Source organism: Oncorhynchus clarkii, chromosome 16, assembly GCF_045791955.1.
Source record: "Oncorhynchus clarkii lewisi isolate Uvic-CL-2024 chromosome 16, UVic_Ocla_1.0, whole genome shotgun sequence".
NCBI lineage: Eukaryota > Metazoa > Chordata > Actinopteri > Salmoniformes > Salmonidae > Oncorhynchus > Oncorhynchus clarkii.
The window spans coordinates 499,675-526,094 of record NC_092162.1 but is presented as its reverse complement, the minus strand read 5'-3'; the positions used below and the strand labels follow the sequence as shown (position 1 = coordinate 526,094).

Here is a 26,420-nt window from a genome sequence, read left to right as displayed (position 1 = left end):
TGCTTGACATCATGAGAAAATCTAAAGAAATCAGGCCAAAAAAACACTGTAGACCTCCACAAGTCTGGTTCATCATTGGGAGCAATTTCCAAACGCCTGAAGGTACCAGGTTCATCTGTACAAACATTAGTACGCAACTATAAACACCATGGGACGACGCAGCCGTCATACCACTCAGGAAGAAGACTCCTAGACTCCTAGTCTCCTAGAGATGAAAGTACTTTGATGCAAAAAGTGCAAATCAATCCCAGAACAACAGCAAAGGACCTTGTGAAGATGCTGGAGGAAACACGTACACAAGTATCTTAATCCACAGTAAAACAAGTCCTATATCCACAAAACCTGAAAGGCCGCTCAGCAAGGAAGAAGCCACTGCTCCAAAACCACCATAAAAAAGCCAGACTACGGTTTGCAACTGCTCATGGGGACAAAGATCGTACTTTTTTGAGAAATGCCCTCTGGTCTGATGAAACAGAAATATAACTTTTTGGCTATAACGACCATCGTTATGTTTGGAGGACAAAGGGGGAGGCTTGCAAGCCGAAGAACACCATCCCAACCGTGAAGCACAGAGGCGGCAGCATCATGTTGTGGGGGTGCTTTGCTGCAGGAGGGACTGGTGCACTTCACAAAAAAGATGGCAACATGAGAGAAGAAAATGATGTGGATATATTGCAGCAACATCTCAAGACATCAGTCAGGAAGTTAAAGCTTGGTTGCAAATGGGTCTTCCAAATAGACAATGATCCCAAGCATACTTCCAAAGTTGTGGCAAAATAGCTTAAGGACAACATAGTCAAGGTATTGGGGTGGCCATCACAAAGCCCTGACCTCAATCTTATAGAAAATGTGTGGGCAGAACTGAAAAAGCGTGTGCGAGCAAGGATCCTACAAACCTGATTCAGTTACACCAGCTCTGTCAGGAGGAATGGGCCAAAACCCAACTTATTGTGGGAAGCTTGTGGAAGTCTACCCAAAACGTTTGACCCACCTAACCTTAAATAATTTAAAGGCAACGCTACCAAATACTAATTGAGTGTATGAAAACTTCTGACCCACTGGGAATGTGATGAAATAAATAAAATCTGAAATACATCATTCTCTCTACTATTATTCTGACATTTCACATTCTTAAAATAAAGTGGTGATCCTAACTGACCTAAGACAGGGAATTCTTACTGGGATTAAATGTCAGGAATTGTGAAAAAACGAGTTTAATATATTTGGCTAAGTTGCATGTAAACTTACGACAACTGTAAATGTGCCCTCTGTTCACCTTTGTCTGGTCATTTTTTGTTCCCATGTCCTTTGGTGTGTGAGTACCTGTGCTTTGTTATTTCGGCTTTTGTGCTGCGTGTATTGTGCACTCATTATTAAGGATCTCGTCCTGTTTATTGTTCTTACGGGTCTCGTCCCGTGTATTTAATATTAAGTTTAAGTTAAGTTTAACCTCTTTTGTTTGTGTATACGTGTTTGTTTTGGGCTTCATCCCTGTGGCTTTTCATGGCATGTTGTATATTTTGGTTGGAGTATTAAACCCCCCTATTCCTTCGCCGGTCTCCAATTATTTATACGACGTGAATTAAATTGCAATGAATGAACTAAAGGGCCAAATACAAACCCTCCAACCCAAAAAGCCCTGTGGCTTAAATTAAATTATAAAATATACAGACCATAAAACTCAAACTCTTTAACATCATCCTCAGCTCTGGTGTCTTCCCCAATATTTGTAACCTAGTACTGATCACCACAAATTTGACCCCAATAACTACCGTGGGATATGCGTCAACAGCAACCTTATCATTTACAGCAGACTCATACATTTCCTCAGAGAAAACAATGTACTGAGTAAATGTCAAATTGGCTTTTTACCAAATTACCATACGACAGACCACGTTTTCACCCTGAACATTCTAACTGACAAAGAAACAAACCAAAACAAAGGCTAAGACTTCTCATGCTTTCTTGATTTCAACAAATCTTTTGACTCAATTTGGCATGAGTGTCTGCTATACAAATCGATGAGAAGTGGTGTTGGGGAAAAAAATATACGACATTATAAAATCCATTTACACAAACAACAAATTGATAAACACACATTTCTTTCCTCAGGGCCGTGAGGTGAGACAGGGATGCAGCTTAAGCCCCACCCTCTTCAACATATACTGTATATCAACAAATTGCAGCACATCGATCTTCTGCACAGATCTTCTGAATAAATCTCAAAATAATGGTGTTCCCAAAAAGGTAAATTTGCCCAGAAATACAAATTCCATCTAGAAACTGTTGCCCTAGAGTACACACCAAACAATACATATCTCAGCCTAAACATCAGCTCCACAGGTAACTTCCACAAAGCTGTGAACGATCTGAGAGACAAAGCAAGATCTGGCAAAAAATACTTGAATCAGTTACAGAGCCCATTGCCCTTTATTGTTGTGAGGTCTGGGGTCCGCTCATCAACCAAGAATTCACGGGACAAACACCAAATTGGGACAAAACACCAAATTGTGACTCCGCATGCAGAATTCTGCAAAAAATATCCTCTGTGTACAACGTAAAACACCAAATAATGTATGCAGAGCAGAATTAGGCCAATACCCGCTAATTCTACAACCACCTAAAAGGAAGTGATTCCCAAACCTTCCATAGCAAATCCATCACCTACAGAGAGATGAACCTGGAGAAGAGTCCCCTAATCAAGCTGGTCCTGGAGCTCTGTTCACAAACACACCCCACAGAGCCCCAGGACAGCAGCACAATTAGACCCAACCAAATCATGAGAAAACAAAAAGATAATTACTTGACATATTGGAAAGAATTCATCTAAAAACCTAGCAAACTAGAATGCTATTTGGCCCTAAACAGAGAGTACACAGTGTCAGAATACCTGACCACTGTGACTGACCCAAAATTAAGGAAAGCTTTGACTATGTACAGACTCAGTAAGCATAGCCTTGCTATTGATAGAGGTCGCAGTAAGTAGACTTGCCTCTCAAGAGAAGACAGGCTATGTGCACACTGCCCACGAAATGAGGTGGAAACTGTACGACCATATTAGAGACACATATTTCCATCAGATTACACAGACACACAAAGAATTCCAATCTTTATAAACTCCCATATCTATTGGGTGGAATTCCACAGTGTGACATCACAGCAGTACTATTTGTGACCTGTTGAAAAAAGAAAATGGCAACCAGTGAAGAACAAACACCATTGTAAATACAACCCATATTTATGTTTATCTAGTTTCCTTTTTGTACTTTAACTATTTGCACATAATTACAACACTGTAACGATGTGGACTCCTCCTGTAACGATGTGGAAACCTCCTGTAACGATGTGGATTCCTCCTGTAACGATTTGGACTCCTCCTGTAACGATGCGGATTCCTCCTGTAACGATGTGGATTCGTCCTGTAACGATGTGGATTCGTCCTGTAACGATGTGGATTCCTCCTGTAACGATGTGGATTCCTCCTGTAACGATGTGGACTCCTCCTGTAACGATGTGGATTCCTCCTGTAACGATGTGGACTCCTCCTGTAACTATGTGGATTCCTCCTGTAACGATGTGGACTCCTCCTGTAACGATGTAGACTCCTCCTGTAACGATGTGGACTCCTCCTGTAACGATGTGGACTCCTCCTGTAACGATGTGGACTCCTCCTGTAACGATGTGGACTCCTCCTGTCTTCCAACAAGACAATGATCCAAAACATAAAGCAAAATCTACAATGGAATGGTTCAAAAATAAACATATCCAGGTGTTAGAATGGCCAAGTCAAAGTCCAGACCTGAATCCAATCGAGAATCTGTGGAAAGAACTGAAAACTGCTGTTCACAAATGCTCTCCATCCAACCTCACTGAGCTCGAGCTGTTTTGCAAGGAGGAATGGGAAAAATTTCAGTCTCTCGATGTGCAAAACTGATAGAGACATACCCCAAGCGACTTACAGCTGTAATCGCAGCAAAAGGTGGCGCTACAAAGTATTAACTTAAGGGGGCTGAATAATTTTGCACGCCCAATTTTTCAGTTTTTGATTTGTTAAAAAAGTTTGAAATATCCAATAAATGTCGTTCCACTTCATGATTGTGTCCCACTTGTTGTTGATTCTTCACAAAAAAATACAGTTTTATATCTTTATGTTTGAAGCCTGAAATGTGGCAAAAGGTCGCAAAGTTCAAGGGGGCCGAATACTTTCGCAAGGCACTGTAACAGCACAAAGGGGCTAGAACTGACTTCTTCCATCGCGACGTCCCTCTAAGGCCCTTCTGCTAGCCTGCTAGCCCCGGCCCGCTAGCTGTCTGAATCGCTGTGTCTCCAGCTCGCCCAGCTACTCACTGGACCCTATGATCACTCGGCTATGCATGCCTCTCCGTAATATCAATATGCCTTGTTTATTGCTGTTTTGGTTAGTTATTATTGCCTTATCTCACTGTAGAGCCTCTAGCCCTGCTCAATACGCCTTAGCTAACCCTTTAGTTCCATCTCCCACACATGCGGTGACCCCACCTGGTTTTAATGATGTTTCTCGTGACAATATCTCTTTCATCATCACTCAATGCCTACGTTTACCTCCACTGTATTCACATCCTATCATACTGTACATTATCTCTTGAATCTATTCTACCGTGCCCAGAAACCTCCTTTTACTCTCTGTTCCGAACGTACTAGACGCCCAGTCCTTATAGCCTCTAGCCGTACCCTTATCCTACTCCTCCTCTGTTCCTCTGGTGATGTAGAGGTTAATCCAGGCGCTCTCATTTGTTGACTTCTGCAACCGTAAAATACTTGGTTTCATGGATGTTAACATTAGAAGCCTCCTCCCTAAGTTTGTTTTATTCACTGCTTTAGCACACTCCTCCAACCCGGATGCCTTAGCCGTGTCTGAATCCTGGCTAAGGAAGTCCACCATAAACCCTGGAATTTCCATCCCTAACTATAACATCTTCCGACAAGATAGAACTGCCAAAGGGGGCGGAGTTGCAATCTACTGCAGCGATAGCCTGCAGAGTTCTGTCTTACTATCCAGGTCTGTGCCCAAACAATTTGAGCTTCTACTTTTAAAAATCCACCTTTTCAGAAAGAAGTCTCTCAACATTGCCACTTGCTATAGACCACCTTCTGCCCCCAGCTGTGCCCTGAACACCATATGTGAACTGATTGCCCCCATCTATCTTCAGAGCTCGTGCTGTTAGCTCAACAGACTTGGTTTCCCAAATTATTGCCTCGCCTGATTCACCAACTATTTCTCTGATAGAGTTCAGTGTGTCAAATCGGAGGGCCTGTTGTCCGGACCTCTGGCAGTCTCTATGGGGGTGCCACAGGGTTCAATTCTCGGGCAGAGTCTCTTCTCTGTATATATCAATGATGTCGCTCTTGCTGCGGGTGATTCCTTGATCCACCTCTACGCAGACAACACCATTCTGTATACTTCTTGCCCTTCTTTGGACACTGTGTTATTAACTAACCTCCAGACTAGCTTCAATGGCATACAACTCACCTGCACGCCCGTTCAGCATCACTACTCTGGACGGTTCTGATTAGGATATGTGAACAACTACAAATACCTAGGTGTCTGGTTAGACTGTAAACTCTCCTTCCAGACTCACATTAAGCATCTCCAATCCAAAATTAAATCTAGAATTGGCTTCCTATTTCACAACAAAGCATCCTTCACTCATGCTGCCAAACATACCCTCGCAAAACTGACTATCCTACGGATCCTCGACTTCGGCGATGTCACTTACAAAATAGCCTCCATTACTCTACTCAACAAATTTGATGTAGTCTATCACAATGCCATCCGTTTGTTACCAAAGCCCCATTCACTACCCACCATTGTGACCTGTACACTGTCGTTGGCTGGCCCTCGCTTCATACTCGTTGCCAAACCCACTGGCTCCAGGTCATCTACAAGTCTCTGCTAGGTAAAGCCCCGCCTTGTCTCAGCTCACTGGTCACCATAGCAGCACCCACCCGTAGCACGCGCTCCAGCAGGTTTATCTCACTGGTCACCCCCAAAGCCAATTCCTCCTTTGGCCGCCTTTCCCTCCAGTTCTCTGCTGCCAATGACTGTAACGAACTGCAAAAATCACTGAAGCTGGAGACTCATATCTCCCTCACTAGCTTTAAGCACCAGCTGTCAGAGCAGCTCACAGATCACTGCACATGTACATAACCCATCTGTAAATAGCCCCTCCAACTACCTCATCCCAATACTGTATTTATGTATTTATCTTGCTCCTTTGCACCCCAGTATCTCTACTTGCACATTCATCTTCTGCCCATTTATCATTCCAGTGTCGCCACCATGGCCTATTTTTGCCTTACCTCCCTTGTCCTACCTCATTTGCACACATTGTATAGACTTTTTTGTCTACTGTACTATTGACTGTATGTTTGTTTATTCCATGTGTAATTCTGTGTTGTTGAATGTGTTGAACTGCTGTGCTTTATCTTGGCCAAGTCTCAGTTGTAAATGAGAACTTGTTCTCAACTTGCCTACCTGGTTAAATAAAGGTGAAATAAATAAATACAAATAAACAGAGAGGAAGAATCATCCATCCAGAACGCTCGGATCAACTTCTCAGCGAACGCTCCATTTTACGAATGGACTATCTGACAACGCTCTGAGTTTACGAACACCCAGAGCACACTCTGGAACTCCAGATTAAATTCATGAACACACCCGTAGTATAAACCAGCCTTCAGCCTTGAAATCTTTGATTGTTTAGTACATAGCCTGACGTGAATCCTTAAAGAGCTGGGTGGAGCTAAAGGTTAAGAGGGTGTGAACGACACTGAATGGGTGTTGACAAAGAAGAGCTCTCTAGTAGGTGTACCAAAACATTCAAGGGTCATTTTCACAAAAGTGTATCAACTTTCAAAGCAGAATTACTGTCCCATTGATCCTCAACTGTAGTGTATGATATACCATTTTATAGCTCTGAGTCTCTACTTTTATCCAATGTAAAAAACACAGTTTCAAATGTTGCTACAAAAGACCGAATCAAGCCGGTCGGTCACATATGTGGTAGTGTAGTGGTGGCCAGAGGGAACACAATGAATATTTTGGGTAAGGTGTTATGAAATGTAATGTCATTTAGAATTTTAAACTGTATAAAACTGCCATAAAGTTGTTGGACCCCAGGAAGAGAAGCTGCTGCCTTGGCAGGAACTAATGGAGATTCATAATAAAACCCAGGAAGAGTAGCTGCTGCCTTGGCAGGAACTAATGGGGATCCATAATAAACCCCAGGAAGAGTAGCTACTGCCTTGGCAGGAACTAATGGGGATCCATAATAAACCCCAGGAAGAGTAGCTACTGCCTTGGCAGGAACTAATGGGGATCCATAATAAAGCCCAGGAAGAATAGATGCTGCCTTGGCAGGAACTAATGGGGATCCATAATAAACCCCAGGAAGTGTAGCTGCTGCCTTGGCAGGAACTAATGGGAATCCATAATAAACCCCAGGAAGAGTAGTTGCTGTCTTGGCAGGAACTAATGGGGATCCATCATAAACCCCAGGAAGAGTAGCTGCTGTCTTGGCAGGAACTAATGGGGATCCATAACAAACCCCAGGAAGAGTAGCTGCTGTCTTGGCAGGAACTAATGGGGATCCATAATAAACCCCAGGAAGAGTAGCTGCTGCCTTGGTAGGAACTAATGGGAATCCATAATAAACCCCAGGAAGAGTAACTGCTGTCTTGGCAGGAACTAATGGGGATCCATAACAAACCCCAGGAAGAGTAGCTGCTGCCTTGACAGAAACTAATGGGGATCCATAATAACCCCATGAAGAGTAGCTACTGCCTTGGCATGAACTAATGGGAATCCATAATAAACCCCAAGAAGAGTAGCTGCTGCCTTGGCAGGAACTAATGGGGATCCATAATAAACCCCAGGAAGAGTAGCTGCTGCCTTGGCAGGAACTAATGGGGATCCATAATAAACCCCAGGAAGAGTAGCTGCTGCCTTGGCAGGAACTAATGGGAATCCATTATAAACCCCAGGAAGAGTAGCTGCTGCCTTGGCAGGAACTAATGGGAATCCATTATAAACCCCAGGAAGAGTAGCTGCTGTCTTGGCAGGAACTAATGGGGATCCATAATAAACCCCAGGAAGAGTAGCTGCTGCCTTAGCAGGAACTAATGGGGATCCATAATAAACCCCAGGAATAGTAGATGCTGTCTTGACAGGAATTAATGGGGATCCATAATAAACCCCAGGAAGAGTAGCTGCTGCCTTGGCAGGAACTAATGGGGATCCATAATAAACCCCAGGAAGAGTAGCTGCTGCCTTGGCAGGAACTAATGGGGATCCATAATAAACCCCAGGAAGAGTAGCTGCTGCCTTGGCAGGAACTAATGGGAATCCATAATAAACCCCAGGAAGAGTAGCTGCTGCCTTGGCAGGAACTAATGGGAATCCATAATAAACCCCAGGAAGAGTAGCTGCTGTCTTGACAGGAACTAATGGGAATCCATTATAAACCCCAGGAAGAGTAGCTGCTGCCTTGGCAGGAACTAATGGGAATCCATTATAAACCCCAGGAAGAGTAGCTGCTGTCTTGGCAGGAACTAATGGGGATCCATAATAAACCCCAGGAAGAGTAGCTGCTGCCTTAGCAGGAACTAATGGGGATCCATAATAAACCCCAGGAAGAGTAGCTGCTGCCTTGGCAGGAACTAATGGGGTGTAACGGTTTTCTTTAGGTGAAGGAGAGTCGGACCAAAATGCAGCGTGGTATTCTTGATACATATTTAATAAAGAAGAAACCACGAACAGTACAAAAACAACAGACGTAACGTGAAAACCTATACAGCCTATCTGGTGACAATAAACACAGAGACAGGAACAATCACCCAACAAACCCCAACACCAAACAGGCTACCTAAATATGGTTCCCAATCAGAGACAATGACTAACACCTGCCGCTGATTGAGAACCATATCAGGCCAAACATAGAAATAGACAAACCAGACACACAACATAGAATGCCCACCCAGCTCACGTCCTGAACAACACTAAAACAAGGAAAACACACACGAACGATGGTCAGAACGTGACATGGGGATCCTTAATAAATACAATTACAAATTATATAGACATAATTTGACATTTGAAATGTCATGATTCTTTTGAAACTTTTGTGAGTGTAATGTTTACCGTTCATTTGTATTGTTTATTACACTTTTGTTTATTATCTACCTCACTTGCTTTGGCAATGTTTCCCATGCCAATAAACACTTTAAAATCTAATTTTGAGATTGAGAGATAGAGAGAGAGCAAGAGAGCGAAAAGAAAGAGAGATAGAGAGAGAGAAAGAGAGAAATAGAGGGAGAGAGACAGAGAGAGAGAGATGGAGAAGGAGAGAGTGAGAGAGAGAGAGAGAGATGGAGAAGGAGAGAGTGAGAGAGAGAGAGAGACAGAGAGAGAGAGAGATGGAGAAGGAGAGAGTGAGAGAGAGAGAGAGAGAGATGGAGAAGGAGAGAGTGAGAGAGAGAGAGAGACAGAGAGAGAGAGAGAGAGAGACGGAGGAGAGAGAGAGAGAGAGAGAGATGGAGAGAGAGAGAGAGAGATGGAGGAGAGAGAGAGAGAGAGCGAGAGAGACAGAGACAGACAGACAGACAGACAGACAGACAGACAGACAGACAGACAGACAGACAGACAGACAGACAGAGAAAGAGAGAGGGAGAGAGACAGAGAGAGAGAGCGATAGAGAAAGAGAGAGAGATAGGGAGAGAGATGGACATGGAGAGAGAGACAGACAGACAGACAGACAGACAGACAGACAGACAGACAGACAGACAGACAGACAGAGAGAGAGAGAGAAAGAGAGAGGGAGAGATGGAGGAGAGAGAAAGAGAGAGCGAGAGAGACAGACAGACAGACAGACAGACAGACAGACAGACAGAGAAAGAGAGAGGGAGAGAGACAGAGAGAGAGAGCGATAGAGAAAGAGAGAGAGATAGGGAGAGAGATGGAGATGGAGAGAGAGACAGACAGACAGACAGACAGACAGACAGACAGACAGAGAGAGAGAGAGAGAAAGAGAGAGGGAGAGATGGAGGAGAGAGAAAGAGAGAGCGAGAGAGACAGACAGACAGACAGACAGACAGACAGACAGAGAGAGAGAGAGAGAAAGAGACAGAGAGAGAGAATATAAAGCCAGTAGTTACCTGCAGGCTGGGAGAGAGGGAGGTATCATAGCGCTGCAGCAGCTCAGGTAACCCCAGCAGTGGGCGGGGCATGGAGTTATGTGGGTGTGTCAGGGTGTGGAGGGTGTGGTCTGAGGTGTCGATACGGTAACCCCGTAGCAGCGTATGGAACCCGTCCCCGCTCAGGCCCTGCCGGTCGATAGAGGAGGTGCTGCCGTACTCCCGGTGGAGAGCTGCGCCGGTGTTGGGGTTCACTGCAGTACCGTCCATTATAATGTCCTCGCTGTCGATATCACTGATGGTGACGTCACTGTTGGAACGTTGGCGGATGGGATGGAGCCCCGCCCCCTTTAAAGGGGAGCGTCCTAATAGGTCGGACAGACTGTATCTGGGATCCTCTCCCGACTCAACAGTTTCACTGTAGTCAGAGTTTATAGGGGGCTGGTCATGTGACTGTATCGCCGCTCCTGATTGTTCGAGAGGCTGCTGGTCGTTATGGAACGCTGTGACGATGCTCTCGTATTTGGGGGAGTTTTGGCATCCTCCATCACAGATATCCCTCCGGGGGGCGGGAGGCCAGTCTGTAGCCCAGGCTCGGATACCCATCTTGGGCATGGCTGTGGTCCCTGTCCCCCCTGTCTCCCCTGTCCCATTGGTCTTCCCCCCACCACCACCACCATCAGGCTTGTTGCCCTGCTGTGTCCCCTGGGCTGGGGGCCCCATGCTGCCGTTCAGGGCCTTTAGTTTCCTGGTCAAGAGTTCCTCAGACTGTGGCTGCATGGCTCTCTGCTGCTCCTCCCCTGCACCTCCTCCTCCCTGCAGGCAGGTCTCGTCGTCTGTGGCAGTGTGATCACCACTCATATCCTGTAGCAGACAGATTCTCAACTCCCCTCTCTGTCTGCATTACATGGTGAGACTCAGACATGGGAGAAGGCTACTGAGGAGAAGGTTGTTTTCCTGGGTCAAGGAGTCTAGGGGTCGATCTCGCACGCTGGTGTGGCAATGGACACAAGGCATCTGGATGTCCAGGGACCAACCACTAATAAGCGTTGATTAAAAGTAATTTTCCGTCCTTTTTCTCCTTTCACTGTGAGTTCGTCAAAGGCAAAGCAGTATTTTCCTCTTCACAGTGCCTTGTTCCTCTCTGCTGCATTGGAGTGTGTTCAGAGTGTGTATTAATCTTAGTTCACGAAGCCTCGGCTAATTCAGGAGGACAGCTGAAGGAGCTGGATGTGATCTGCTGGTTGAAGACAAAGGCAGAAGAAGAACAAGAATGTTAGAGAATGTTAACACTGCAGCACAGTGAGAAAACAAGGGAACTCTGAGGATGGCTACATGGGGAGAACAGAACAGTGAAACAGAGTTAGTATAGGGAGAACAGAACAGAGATAGTATAGGGAAGAGAACAGAACAGAGATAGTATAGAGAGGAGAACAGAACAGAGATAGTATAGGGAGGAAAACAGAACAGAGATAGTATAGGGAGGAGAACAGAACAAAGATAGTACAGGGAGGAAAACAGAACAAAGATAGTACAGGGAGGAGAACAGAACAGAGATAGTATAGTGAAGAGAACAGAACAGAGATAGTATAGAGAGGAGAACAGAACAGAGATGGTATAGGGAGGAAAACAGAACAGAGATAGTATAGGGAGGAGAACAGAACAGAGATAGTATAGGGAGGAGAACAGAACAAAGATAGAACAGGGAGGAAAACAGAACAGAGATAGTATAGGGAGGAGAACAGAACGAAGATAGTACAGGGAGGAAAACAGAACAGAGACAGTACAGGGAGGAGAACAGAACAGAGATAGTACAGGGAGGAAAACAGAACAGAGATAGTATAGGGAGGAGAACAGAACAAAGATAGTACAGGGAGGAAAACAGAACAGAGACAGTACAGGGAGGAGAACAGAACACAGATAGTACAGGGAGGAAAACAGAACAGAGATAGTACAGGGAGGAAAAGAGAACAGAGATAGTATAGGGAGGAGAACAGAACAAAGATAGTACAGGGAGGAAAACAGAACAGAGATAGTACAGGGAGGAAAACAAAACAGAGATAGTACAGGGAGGAAAAGAGAACAGAGATAGTATAGGGAGGAGAACAAAACAAAGATAGTACAGGGAGGAAAACAGAACAGAGATAGTACAGGGAGGAAAACAGAACAAAGATAGTACAGGGAGGAAAACAGAACAGAGATAGCACAGGGAGGAGAACAGAACAAAGATAGTACAGGGAGGAAAACAGAACAGAGATAGTACAGGGAGGAAAACAGAACAGAGATAGCACAGGGAGGAGAACAGAACAAAGATAGTACAGGGAGGAAAACAGAACAGAGATAGTACAGGGAGGAAAACAGAACAAAGATAGTACAGGGAGGAAAACAGAACAGAGATAGTACAGGGAGGAGAACAGAACAGAGATAGAATAGGGGGGAAAACAGAACAGAGATAGAATAGGGAGGATAACAGAAGAGATTTGGTATAAAGAGGAGAACAGAACAGAGATTGAATAGGGAGGAGAACAGAACAGAGATAGTATTGGGAGGAGAACAGAACAGAGATAGAATAGGGGGGAAAACAGAACAGAGATAGAATAGGGGGGAAAACAGAACAGAGATAGAATAGGGGGGAAAACAGAACAGAGATAGAATAGGGAGGAGAACAGCAGAGATTTGGTATAAAGAGGAGAACAGAACAGAGATTGAATAGGGAGGAGAACAGAATATATTTGGTATAAAGAGGAGAACAGAACAAAGATAGAATAGGGAGGAAAACAGAACAGAAATAGTACAGGGAGGAGAACAGAACAGAGATAGTACAGGGAGGAGAACAGAACAGAGATAGTACAGGGAGGAGAACAGAACAGAGATAGTATAGGGAGGAAAACAGAACAAAGATAGTACAGGGAGGAAAACAGAACAGAGATAGTACAGGGAGGAGAACAGAACAGAGATAGTATAGAGAGGAGAACAGAACAGAGATAGTTTGCTACTAAGACAAGACCATGCAGAGTAATGAGTAGATCTGCTATTTACCACCACAAACCAATACTGGCACTAAGACCGCACTCAACTAGTTAAGTAAGGCCATAACCAAACAAGAAAATGCTCATACAGAAGCGTCGCTCCTATTGGCCGGGGACTTTATTGCAGGCAAACTTACATTATTTTGACCTAATTTCTACCAGCGTGTCACATGTTCAACCAGAGGGAAAAAAACTCTAGACCACCTCTACTCCACACACAGAGATGAACACAAAGCTCTCCCTCGCCCTCCACTTGGCAAATATCCTTCTGATTCCTGCTTATCCCCTCAGGGGTGCGTTCTTAGTCCCCTCCTGTACTCCCTGTTCACCCACGACTGCATGGACAAGCACGACTCCAACACCATCATTTAAGTTTGTCACGACAACGATGAGACAGCCTATAGGGAGGAGGTCAGAGACCTGGCCGTGTGGTGCCAGGACAACAACCTCTCCCTCAACGTGATCAAAACAAAGGAGATGATCGTGGACTACAGAAATAGGAGGGCCGAACAAGCCCCCATTCACAGAGTTTAAAGTTCCTTGGTGTCTACATCACCAACAGACTATCATGGTCCAAAAAAACCAAGACATTTGTAAAGAGGGCACGACAACGCCTTTTCCCACTCAGGAGACGATGAATGGATCCCCAGATCCTCAAAAAGTCCTACAGCTGGGTTTAGGGAGGGTCATGGGCATTTGTAATTGATGAAATGTCTATATTTCTCTGTGTTTTAGAATTAGTTGTTTATTAGGATATATAATTAGATTGTGGGAACACAAGCATTTAGTTAGATATTACTGTTGGAGCTAGGAACACAAGCATTTAGTTAGATATTACTGTTGGAGCTAGGAACACAAGCATTTAGTTAGATTTTACTGTTGGAGCTAGGAACACAAGCATTTAGTTAGATATTACTGTTGGAGCTAGGAACAAAAGCATTTAGTTAGATATTACTGTTGGAGCTAGGAACACAAGCATTTAGTTAGATATTACTGTTGGAGCTAGGAACACAAGCATTTAGTTAGATATTACTGTTGGAGCTAGGAACACAAGCATTTAGTTAGATTTTACTGTTGGAGCTAGGAACACAAGCATTTAGTTAGATTTTACTGTTGGAGCTAGGAACACAAGCATTTAGTTAGATATTACTGTTGGAGCTAGGAACACAAGCATTTAGTTAGATATTACTGTTGGAGCTAGGAACACAAGCATTTAGTTAGATATTACTGTTGGAGCTAGGAAAACAAGCATTTAGTTAGATATTACTGTTGGAGCTAGGAACACAAGCATTTAGTTAGATATTACTGTTGGAGCTAGGAACAAAAGCATTTAGTTAGATATTACTGTTGGAGCTAGGAACACAAGCATTTCGCTACACCTGCAATAACATCTGCTTAATATGTGTCTTTGATTTGATCTCGATGTGTGCTATCATCTCTGATTCTCTGCTGGGTGAGTAATATTAATTGCACCTATAGCCTATTTTGTGTGGTCTCAATCAAATGATCCATACGAAGTGCATGCTGGGAGAAGCACAGAACAAAGTTAGATTTGCAAGATAGCTGCTGATGTTGTAAATACAACAAGGGTGATTACACACTGCGATGAATGTTCCAACCCTTAACCAATGGCTGTGCTGCTTAACCAATGGCTGTGCTGTTTAACCAATGGCTGTGCTGCTTAACCAATGGCTGTGCTGCTTAACCAATGGCTGTGCTGCTAAACCAATGGCTGTGCTGCTTAACCAATGGCTGTGCTGCTTAACCAATGGCTGTGCTGCTTAACCAATGGCTGTGCTGCTTAACCAATGGCTGTGCTGCTTAACCAATGGCTGTGCTGCTTAACCAATGACTGTGCTGCTAAACCAATGGCTGTGCTGCTTAACCAATGGCAGTGCTGCTAAACCAATGACTGTGCTATGTAGGCCTACGGTGGCAGTTCAGGAGGAGAGTCAGAGGTTTCTTCCCCCAAAAGGTTTAATTAGTGGGGGTACGGTGTCCTGGTAAAATAAATAGTGAGGGTACGGTGTACCGGTAAAATAAATAGTGGAGGTACGGTGTACCGGTAAAATAAATAGTGGAGGTACGGTCTCCCGGTAAAATAAATAGTGAGGGTACGGTGTACCGTTTTTTAAAATTTATTATTATTTATTTATTTTTTATAATTTTTTTTTTTTTTTTTGGGGTGAGGTTGAGCCACACGGCGCCGACAGAGATGGCCGCCTCGCTTCGCGTTCCTAGGAAACTATGCAGTTTTTTGTTTTTTTACGTGTTATTTCTTACATTAGTACCCCAGGTCATCTTAGGTTTCATTACATACAGTCGAGAAGAACTACTGAATATAAGATCAGCGTCAACTCACCATCAGTACGACCAAGAATATGTTTTTCGCGACGCGGATCCTGTGTTCTGCCTTACAAACAGGACAACGGAGTGGATTCCATGCAGCGACCCAAAAAAACAACTCAGAAAAAGAGGGAAACGAGGCGGTCTTCTGGTCAGACTCCGGAGACGGGCACACCGTGCACCACTCCCTAGCATTCTTCTTGCCAATGTCCAGTCTCTTGACAACAAGGTTGATGAAATCCGAGCAAGGGTAGCATTCCAGAGGGACATCAGAGACTGTAACGTTCTTTGCTTCACGGAAACGTGGCTCACTGGAGAGACGCTATCCGAGGCAGTGCAGCCAACGGGTTTCTCCACGCATTGCGCAGACAGAAACAAACATCTTTCTGGTAAGAAGAGGGGCGGGGGCGTATGCCTTATGACTAACGTGACATGGTGTGATGAAAGAAACATACAAGAACTCAAATCCTTCTGTTCACCTGATTTAGAATTCCTCACAATCAAATGTAGACCGCATTATCTACCAAGAGAATTCTCTTCGATTATAATCACAGCCGTATATACCCCCCCCCCCAAGCAGACACATCGATGGCTCTGAATGAACTTTATTTGACTCTTTGCAAACTGGAAACCATTTATCCGGAGGCTGCATTCATTGTAGCTGGGGATTTTAACAAGGCTAATCTGAAAACAAGACTCCCTAAATTTTATCAGCATATCGATTGCGCAACCAGGGGTGGAAAGACCTTGGATCATTGTTACTCAAACTTCCGCGACGCATATAAGGCCCTGCCCCGCCCCCCTTTCGGAAAAGCTGACCACGACTCCATTTTGTTGATCCCTGCCTACAGACAGAAACTAAAACAAGAGGCTCCCACGCTGAGGTCTGTCCAACGCTGGTCCGACCAAGCTGACTCCACACTCCAAGACTGCTTCCACCACGTGGACTGGGACATGTTTCGTATTGCGTCAGACAACAACATTGACGAATACGCTGATTCGGTGTGCGAGTTCATTAGAACGTGCGTTGAAGATGTCGTTCCCATAGCAACGATTAAAACATTCCCTAACCAGAAACCGTGAATTGATGGCAGCATTCGCGTGAAACTGAAAGCCCGAACCACTGCTTTTAATCAGGGCAAGGTGTCTGGTAACATGACCGAATACAAACAGTGCAGCTATTCCCTCCGCAAGGCTATCAAACAAGCTAAGCGTCAGTACAGAGACAAAGTAGAATCTCAATTCAACGGCTCAGACACAAGAGGCATGTGGCAGGGTCTACAGTCAATCACGGACTACAGGAAGAAATTCAGCCCAGTCACGGACCAGGATGTCCTGCTCCCAGGCAGACTAAATAACTTTTTTGCCCGCTTTGAGGACAATACAGTGCCACTAACACGGCCTGCAACGAAAACATGCGGTCTCTCCTTCACTGCAGCCGAGGTGAGTAAGACATTTAAACGTGTTAACCCTCGCAAGGCTGCAGGCCCAGACGGCATCCCCAGCCGCGCCCTCAGAGCATGTGCAGACCAGCTGGCCGGTGTGTTTACGGACATATTCAATCAATCCCTATACCAGTCTGCTGTTCCCACATGCTTCAAGAGGGCCACCATTGTTCCTGTTCCCAAGAAAGCTAAGGTAACTGAGCTAAATGACTACCGCCCCGTAGCACTCACTTCCGTCATCATGAAGTGCTTTGAGAGACTAGTCAAGGACCATATCACCTCCACCCTACCTGACACCCTAGACCCACTCCAATTTGCTTACCGAACAGGTCCACAGACGATGCAATCTCAACCACACTGCACACCGCCCTAACCCATCTGGACAAGAGGAATACCTATGTGAGAATGCTGTTCATTGACTACAGCTCGGCATTCAACACCATAGTACCCTCCAAGCTCGTCATCAAGCTCGAGACCCTGGGTCTCGACCCCGCCCTGTGCAACTGGGTACTGGACTTCCTGGCGGGCCACCCCCAGGTGGTGAGGGTAGGCAACAACATCTCCTCCCCGCTGATCCTCAACACTGGGGCCCCACAAGGGTGCGTTCTGAGCCCTCTCCTGTACTCCCTGTTCACCCACGACTGCGTGGCCACGCACGCCTCCAACTCAATCATCAAGTTTGCGGACGACACAACAGTGGTAGGCTTGATTACCAACAACGACGAGACGGCCTACAGGGAGGAGGTGAGGGCCCTCGGAGTGTGGTGTCAGGAAAATAACCTCACACTCAACGTCAACAAAACTAAGGAGATGATTGTGGACTTCAGGAAACAGCAGAGGGAACACCCCCCTATCCACATCGATGGAACAGTAGTGGAGAGGGTAGCAAGTTTTAAGTTCCTCGGCATACACATCACAGACAAACTGAATTGGTCCACTCACACAGACAGCATTGTGAAGAAGGCGCAGCAGCGCCTCTTCAACCTCAGGAGGCTGAAGAAATTCGGCTTGTCACCAAAAGCACTCTTCTACAGATGCACAATCGAGAGCATCCTGGCGGGCTGTATCACCGCCTGGTACGGCAACTGCTCCGCCCTCAACCGTAAGGCTCTCCAGAGGGTAGTGAGGTCTGCACAACGCATCACCGGGGGCAAACTACCTGCCCTCCAGGACACCTACACCACCCGATGTCACAGGAAGGCCATAAAGATCATCAAGGACATCAACCACCCGAGCCACTGCCTGTTCACCCCGCTATCATCCAGAAGGCGAGGTCAGTACAGGTGCATCAAAGCTGGGACCGAGAGACTGAAAAACAGCTTCTATCTCAAGGCCATCAGACTGTTAACTTCTTGAGCATATGCCCCTGGAAATGCAAATGCGCTACGCTAAATGCTAAATGTACTCGTTACAACTCAATCTTTGATCAAAATTCACAAGCAGGGTATTGAATTAAAGCTACACTCGTTGTGAACCTAGCCAGCAAGTCAGATTTTTAAAATGCTTTTCGGCGAAAGCATGAGAAGCTATTATCTGATAGCATGCACCCCCCAAAATGCCAGCACGACACGTAAACAACAGATTTTGCGGTAGCCGGCGCTACCCAAAACGCAGAAATAAAATATAAAACATTCATTACCTTTGACGAGCTTCTTTCTTGGCACTCCTATATGCCCCATAAACATCACTATTGGGTCTTTTTTTCGTTTAAAACGGTCCATATATACCCAAAATAGCTTTGTATGGGAGCTGTGTCATTCAGAAAAAATCATTGTTTTTAAACGCTGCGTAATTTTTTAAAATTAAAAAAGTCGACGATAAACTTTCACAAAACACTTCGAAATCCTTTTGTAATCCAACTTTAGGTATTAGTAAACGTTTATAATCTATCAAAATGATTACAGGGCGATGTCTTTTCAATAGGTCTTCACTTGCAAAAACAATGGCTTCTAATATCTTCCTCAACTGCATCCGGGTGAAGACTGGGAAACTGGAGGTCAGATAGATGGATTTTCCAACAATTAATTCAATTGAAAATGAGGACAATGGCGCCATCGTGCGGAATTTGTATGAATTTTAGGCAGATCGCCATTAAATTCTGTTCTCTTTTAACAACTGGTGGAAGTGACTTATGGAAATTATTTTTAGCTTTCAGAGAGCAGTTTTTCTTGCGTTTTTCAATGAAACACACGATCTGTTATAGTCACAGCCGTGATTTAACCAGTTTTATAAACTTCAGAGTGTTTTCTATCCACACATACTAATCATATGCATATACTATATTCCTGGCATGAGTAGCAGGACGCTGAAAAGTTGCGCGATTTTTAACAGAATTTTCGAAAAAGGAGGGGGTAGAAGTAAGAGGTTTTAAACAGCCACCACTAACATTGAGTGGCTGCTGCCAACACACTGACACTGACTCAACTCCAGCCACTTTAATAATGGGAATTGATGGGAAATGATGTAAATATATCACTAGCCACTTTAAACAATGCTACCTTATATAATGTTACTTACCCTACATTATTCATCTCATATGCATACGTATATACTGTACTCTATATCATCGACTGTATCCTTATGTAATACATGTATCACTAGCCACTTTAACTATGCCACTTTGTTTACATACTCATCTCATATGTATATACTGTACTCGATACCATCTACTGTATCTTGCCTATGCTGCTCTGTACCATCACTCATTCATATATCCTTATGTACATATTCTTTATCCCCTTACACTGTGTACAAGACAGTAGTTTTGGAATTGTTAGTTAGATTACTTGTTGGTTATTACTGCATTGTCGGAACTAGAAGCACAAGCATTTCGCTACACTCGCATTAACATCTGCTAACCATGTGTATGTGACAAATAAAATTTGATTTGATTTGATTTGATAAATAGTGATAATAATAATAATTAAAAACAAAATGTCAAGAGAACTGTAGGCTATTACCATGGAGTGGGTAGCATAGCCATGGAGTGGGTGGCATAGCCATGGAGTGGGTGGCATAGCCATGGAGTGGGTGGCATAGCCATGGAGTGGGTGGCATAGCCATGGAATGGGTGGCATAGCCATGGAATGGGTGGCATAGCCATAGAACGGGTGGCATAGCCATAGAACGGGTGGCATAGCCATGGAGTGGGTGGCATAGCCATGGAGTGGGTGGCATAGCCATGGAGTGGGTGGCATAGCCATGGAGTGGGTGGCATAGCCATGGAATGGGTGGCATAGCCATGGAGTGGGTGGCATAGCCATGGAGTGGGTGGCATAGCCATGGAGTGGGTGGCATAGCCATGGAATGGGTGGTATAGCCATGGAGTGGGTGGCATAGCCATGGAGTGGGTGGCATAGCCATGGAGTGGGTGGCATAGCCATGGAACGGGTGGCATAGCCATGGAGTGGATGGTATAGCCATGGAGTGGGTGGCATAGCCATGGAACGGGTGGCATAGCCATAGAGTGGGTGGCATAGCCATAGAATGGGTGGGATAGCCATATAAAGGGTGGCATAGCCATGGAACGGGTGGTATAGCCATATAAAGGGTGGCATAGCCATGGAACGGGTGGTATAGCCATATAAAGGGTGGCATAGCCATGGAACGGGTGGTATAGCCATGGAATGGGTGGCATAGCCATGGAACGGGTGGTATAGCCATGGAATGGGTGGCATAGCCATGGAATGGGTGGCATAGCCATATAAAGGGTGGCATAGCCATATAAAGGGTGGCATAGCCATGGAATGGGTGGTATAGCCATATAAAGGGTGGCATAGCCATGGAATGGGTGGCATAGCCATATAAAGGGTGGCATAGCCATGGAATGGTGGCATAGCCTACGCTCCAAAATTAGGTGTGGTTATACGAGAACACTGACATGTTGCCAAGGCAGAAATCAGTGGCCGAGGCGTGCGGACAGCAATGGAGGCATTCATTCTTATGACAATCGGCAAATGTCATTTCACTTTTTTATGTTTTGTGTAACAGATCTCTCTTTCCAATCACCACTGTTTAGAGGATGAAATATGTTGTGAGTGGATGAACTTGAGCGCATAGCCTAGTAAGGAGCCCTTTGAAAGGATTGTTTGACAATCAGATGAAAACATCATGACTGGTTGTGTTTATGCCACAATAAAAGGTAATATATTTTATGACAAATCTTTATGACTAAACCTACAGAGATGCTATTGAATTAATACTATAAAGATTAGGCAGCCACCTAGTGCTGCAGTTTGACCAGGGAGGCATCTTCTGAGCTGAACCTACCACCTAGTGCTGCACTTTGACCAGGGAGGCATGTTCTGAGCTGAACCTACCACCTAGTGCTGCAGTTTGACCAGGGACGCATCTTCTGAGCTGAACCTACCACCTAGTGCTGCAGTTTGACCAGGGAGGCATCTTCTGAGCTGAACCTACCACCTAGTGCTGCAGTTTGACCAGGGAGGCATCTTCTGAGCTGAACCTACCACCTAGTGCTGCAGTTTGACCAGGGAGGCATCTTCTGAGCTGAACCTACCACCTAGTGCTGCAGTTTGACCAGGGAGGAATCTTCTGAGCTGAACCTACCACCTAGTGCTGCAGTTTGGCCAGGGAGGCATCTTCTGGGCTGAACCTACCACCTAGTGCTGCAGTTTGACCAGGGACGCATCTTCTGGGCTGAACCTACCACCTAGTGCTGCAGTTTGACCAGGGAGGCATCTTCTGGGCTGAACCTACCACCTAGTGCTGCAGTTTGACCAGGGAGGCATCTTCTGAGCTGAACCTACCAAGATGCACCTTCAACAACACTTAACACCTCACACTATTCTGCCCAAAAACAATGATTACTTATCTCACCCAGTGGCATGAAGGCTATTTACATAGGTGAGGGCTGATGCCGCCCCATGATGCTTTGCCAAAGCCGAGGGCGCAAAATATTTGGCTTGTCCATGCCCAGCGCGCCTCTCCAGATGCCTCCTCTAAAAAAATTGTGTTTAATTTGCCGTTATTATGTTCTGTTCTGCCTACTCTTAGCAGAGAAAAAATTGTCCCGGGGCCAAACCTATTGACGACCCCTGCTGTACACTAGCCTATTCTAGTTTAGCAGGGATAGTAGGGGGTGGACATTTTTTGTCTCGCCTAAGGCGGAAGAACATCAAGGGCACATACATTTTTGTTGGTGCAGGTGCGTGGGAGGTTCAGTACCGGGAAGACATTTACTTTCACCCCTGATTAGAGTAACAACCAGGGGGCTTTGTGTTGGAGCCTATTTCTTCCTATTTAACAAATAAGACCTATCTGTTTGACAGACCAAATTAGGCTATGTCCATAGATTTGTATATTCCCCCCATGCACCAACTGCAGAACAGACTATGATAGGCGCACAGTACTACATAGAGCCATAACTACATGGAACTCTATTCCACAGTACTACATAGAGCCATGACTACATGGAACTCTATTCCACAGTACTACATAGAGCCATGACCACATGGAACTCTATTCCACAGGGAATAGGGACAAATGCAGGTAGACTACTCTGTCTAGGGACACCTGCAGGTAGACTACTCTGTCTAGGGACTCCTGCAGGTAGACTACTCTGTCTAGGGACTCCTGCAGGTAGACTACTCTGTCTAGGGACTCCTGCAGGTAGACTACTCCGTCTAGGGACACCTGCAGGTAGGCTACTATGTCTAGGGGCACCTGCAGGTAGGCTACTATGTCTAGGGGCACCTGCAGGTAGGCTACTATGTCTAGGGGCACCTGCAGGTAGGCTACTATGTCTATGTACCAATTGGGTAGAAGAAAAAAAAAAGATTTAAGGCACACTGAACCAGCATGGCTTCCACAGCATTGTGCAGCAATACGCCATCCCATCTGGTTTGGGCTTAGTGGGACTATCATTTGTTTCCAAACAGGACAAGACCCAGCACACCTCCAGGATGTGTAAGGGCTATTTGACCAAGAAGGAGAGTGATGGAGTGCTGCATCAGATGACATGGCCAATCACCCGACCTCAACGCAATTGCGAAAGTTTGGGATGAGTTGAACCACAGAAACGCAGCCAACAAGTGATCAGCATATGTGTGAACTCTTTCAAGACTGTTGGAAAAGCATTCCAGGTGAAGCTGGTTGAGAGAATGCCAAGCTTGTGCAAAGCTGTCATCAAGTCAAAGGGTGCCTACTTTGAAGAATCTCAAATATAAAATATATTTTGATTTGTTTAAAACTTTTGGTTACTACTTGTTTCATAGTTTTGATGTCTTCACTTCTCTAAAATGTAGAAAATAGTCCAAAATAAGAAAAACCCTTGAATGAGTAGGTGTGTCCAAACTTTGACTGGTACTGTATTTACTACCTTTAGGCACCTCCTCATATCATACTGAAGAATGTGTACCTCCCATATGGCACCCTATTCCCTACATAGTGCACTTCTCCACATGAGCCATTGTCAAAAGTAGTGCACTATGTAGGGAATAGAATGGCATTTGGGTCAGAACCCGTCTATTCAGGTCAGTGCTAGGATTGTCTGTACTCTACTTGACTTGTATATGGCCTGAACATATGCCTTTAGCCAGACACATATATATACAGTGCCTTGCGAAAGTATTCGGCCCCCTTGAACTTTGCGACCTTTTGCCGCATTTCATGCTTCAAACATAAAGATATAAAACTGTATTTTTTTGTAAAGAATCAACAACAAGTGGGACACAATCATGAAGTGGAACGACATTTATTGGATACTTCAAACTTTTTTAACAAATCAACAACTGAAAAATTGGGCGTGCAAAATTATTCAGCCCCTTTACTTTCAGTGCAGCAAACTCTCTCCAGAAGTTCAGTGAGGATCTCTGAATGATCCAATGTTGACCTAAATGACTAATGATGATAAATACAATCCACCTGTGTGTAATCAAGTCTCTGTATAAATGCTCCTGCACTGTGATAGTCTCAGAGGTCCGTCAAAAGCGCAGAGAGCATCATGAAGAACAAGGAACACACCAGGCAGGTCTGAGATACTGTTGTGAAGAAGCACTGTGCAAGCAATAATATTGAAATGGAAGGAGTATCAGACCACTGCAAATCTACCAAGACCTGGCCGTCCCTCTAAACTTTCAGCTCATACAAGGAGAAGACTGATCAGAGATGCAGCCAAGAGGCCCATGATCACTCTGGATGAACTGCAGAGATCTACAGCTGAGGTGGGAGACTCTGTCCATAGGACAACAATCAGTCGTATATTGCACAAATCTGGCCTTTATGGAAGAGTGGCAAGAAGAAAGCCAATTCTTAAAGATATCCATAAAAAGTGTTGTTTAAAGTTTGCCACAAGCCACCTGGGAGACACACCAAACATGTGGAAGAAGGTGCTCTGGTCAGATGAAACCAAAATTGAACTTTTTGGCAACAATGCAAAACGTTATGTTTGGCGTAAAAGCAACACAGCTCATCACCCTGAACACACCATCCCCACTGTCAAACATGGTGGTGGCAGCATCATGGTTTGGGCCTGCTTTTCTTCAGCAGGGACAGGGAAGATGGTTAAAATTGATGGGAAGATGGATGGAGCCAAATACAGGACCATTCTGGAAGAAAACCTGATGGAGTCTGCAAAAGACCTGAGACTGGGACGGAGATTTGTCTTCCAACAAGACAATGATCCAAAACATAAATCAAAATCTACAATGGAATGGTACAAAAATAAACATATCCAGGTGTTAGAAAGGCCAAGTCAAAGTCCAGACCTGAATCCAATCGAGAATCTGTGGAAAGAACTGAAAACTGCTGTTCACAAATGCTCTCCATCCAACCTCACTGAGCTCGAGCTGTTTTGCAAGGAGGAATGGGGAAAAAATTCAGTCTCTCGATGTGCAAAACTGATAGAGACATACCCCAAGCGACTTACAGCTGTAATCGCAGCAAAAGGTGGCGCTACAAAGTATTAACTTAAGGGGGCTGAATCATTTTGCACGCCCAATTTTTCAGTTTTTGATTTGTTAAAAAAGTTTGAAATATCCAATAAATGTTGTTCCACTTCATGATTGTGTCCCACTTGTTGTTGATTCTTCACAAAAAAATACAGTTTTATATCTTTATGTTTGAAGCCTGAAATGTGGCAAAAGGTCGCAAAGTTCAAGGGGGCCGAATACTTTTGCAAGGCACTGTATATATATATATATATATATATAATCAGATCATTTGAGACTGTGTGTCTGTCTGGCTGTTTGATCATCTCGATGTGGCTCATATTTCTGTTTATCCTGTGTTAACAGTAGACTACAGAGGCAGACAAACACAGCTGGACTTGTGTCTGGGGAGAGGAGGAGAGGGGAAAGAAAGGAGGAGGGTTTGGGAGGCAGAGGGGAGGCAGAGGAGGAGAGGAGGAGAGTAAGAGGGAGGCAGAGGGGAGGCAGAGGAGGAGATGAGGAGAGTAAGAAGGAGGCAGAGGGGAGGGAGAGGAGGAGAGTAAGAGCGAGGAGAGGAGGAGATGAGACTAATATGGAGGCAGAGGAGGGAGGAAACTCAGTCACCCTGACATTATCTTCATCATATGGTAACTTAACATCATATTAGGCTGAGCTAACTGTGGTCAAGTTGTCCAACATTAATGTTGTGATCGTCCGTAAAACCAGAATAATCACATCGTGTGTTGCTGTGTGATGCTGTTTCCATGGTTGAGGAGGTTTCTCTCAACAGCCCAAGATGTATCATCAGACAGGGGAGTTGAGACAGAACCAACCCCTATAAGATAGATCAATAATCAACAGGGGAGCATGTTATGGGGGGCTGGTGAACCGTCTGGGGGATTTCGTAGTGCTGTGGGGCATCATGGTGGTTCATGCTTGTTTCTAACGTTTAAATATAAAAATACAGTTTGTGCTTTCAATGATGCAACTATCGGGCCAATAAAAAATAAATTAAACATGTATGTTTGTCTGATTCCCAAACTCTTGGTCTCTGTTTGGTCTCTGTTTGTCCTCTGTTTGGTCTCTGTTCGTCTGATTCCCATACTCTTGGTCTCTGTTTGTCTGATTCCCATACTCTTGGTCTCTGTTTGTCTGATTCCCATACTCTTGGTCTCTGTTTGTCTGATTCCCATACTCTTGGTCTCTGTTTGTCTGATTCCCATACTCTTGGTCTCTGATTGTCTGATTCCCATACTCTTGGTCTCTGTTTGTCTGATTCCCATACTCTTGGTCTCTGTTTGTCTGATTCCCATACTCTTGGTCTCTGATTGTCTGATTCCCATACTCGTGGTCTCTGTTTGTCTGATTCCCATACTCTTGGTCTCTGTTTGTCTGATTCCCATACTCTTGGTCTCTGATTGTATGATTCCCATACTCTTGGTCTCTGTTTGTCTGATTCCCATACTCTTGGACTATGTTTGTCTGATTCCCATACTCTTGGTCTCTGATTGTCTGATTCCCATACTCGTGGTCTCTGTTTG

At 44.8% G+C, this 26,420-nt stretch overlaps 1 protein-coding gene across 1 annotated transcript in view; it reads right to left on the bottom strand.

Annotated features, from left to right (window-relative positions):
* LOC139367853 (signal induced proliferation associated 1 like 2) overlaps nucleotides 1-26,420 on the bottom strand; it is a 306,546-nt gene that overhangs the window by 186,663 nt on the left and 93,463 nt on the right. The window contains exon 3 of the mRNA XM_071106185.1: nucleotides 10,192-11,410. Within this exon, the coding sequence (XP_070962286.1) occupies nucleotides 10,192-11,031 (840 nt within the window). The 5' untranslated portion in view covers nucleotides 11,032-11,410. The remainder of the gene's footprint in view (nucleotides 1-10,191; nucleotides 11,411-26,420) is intronic.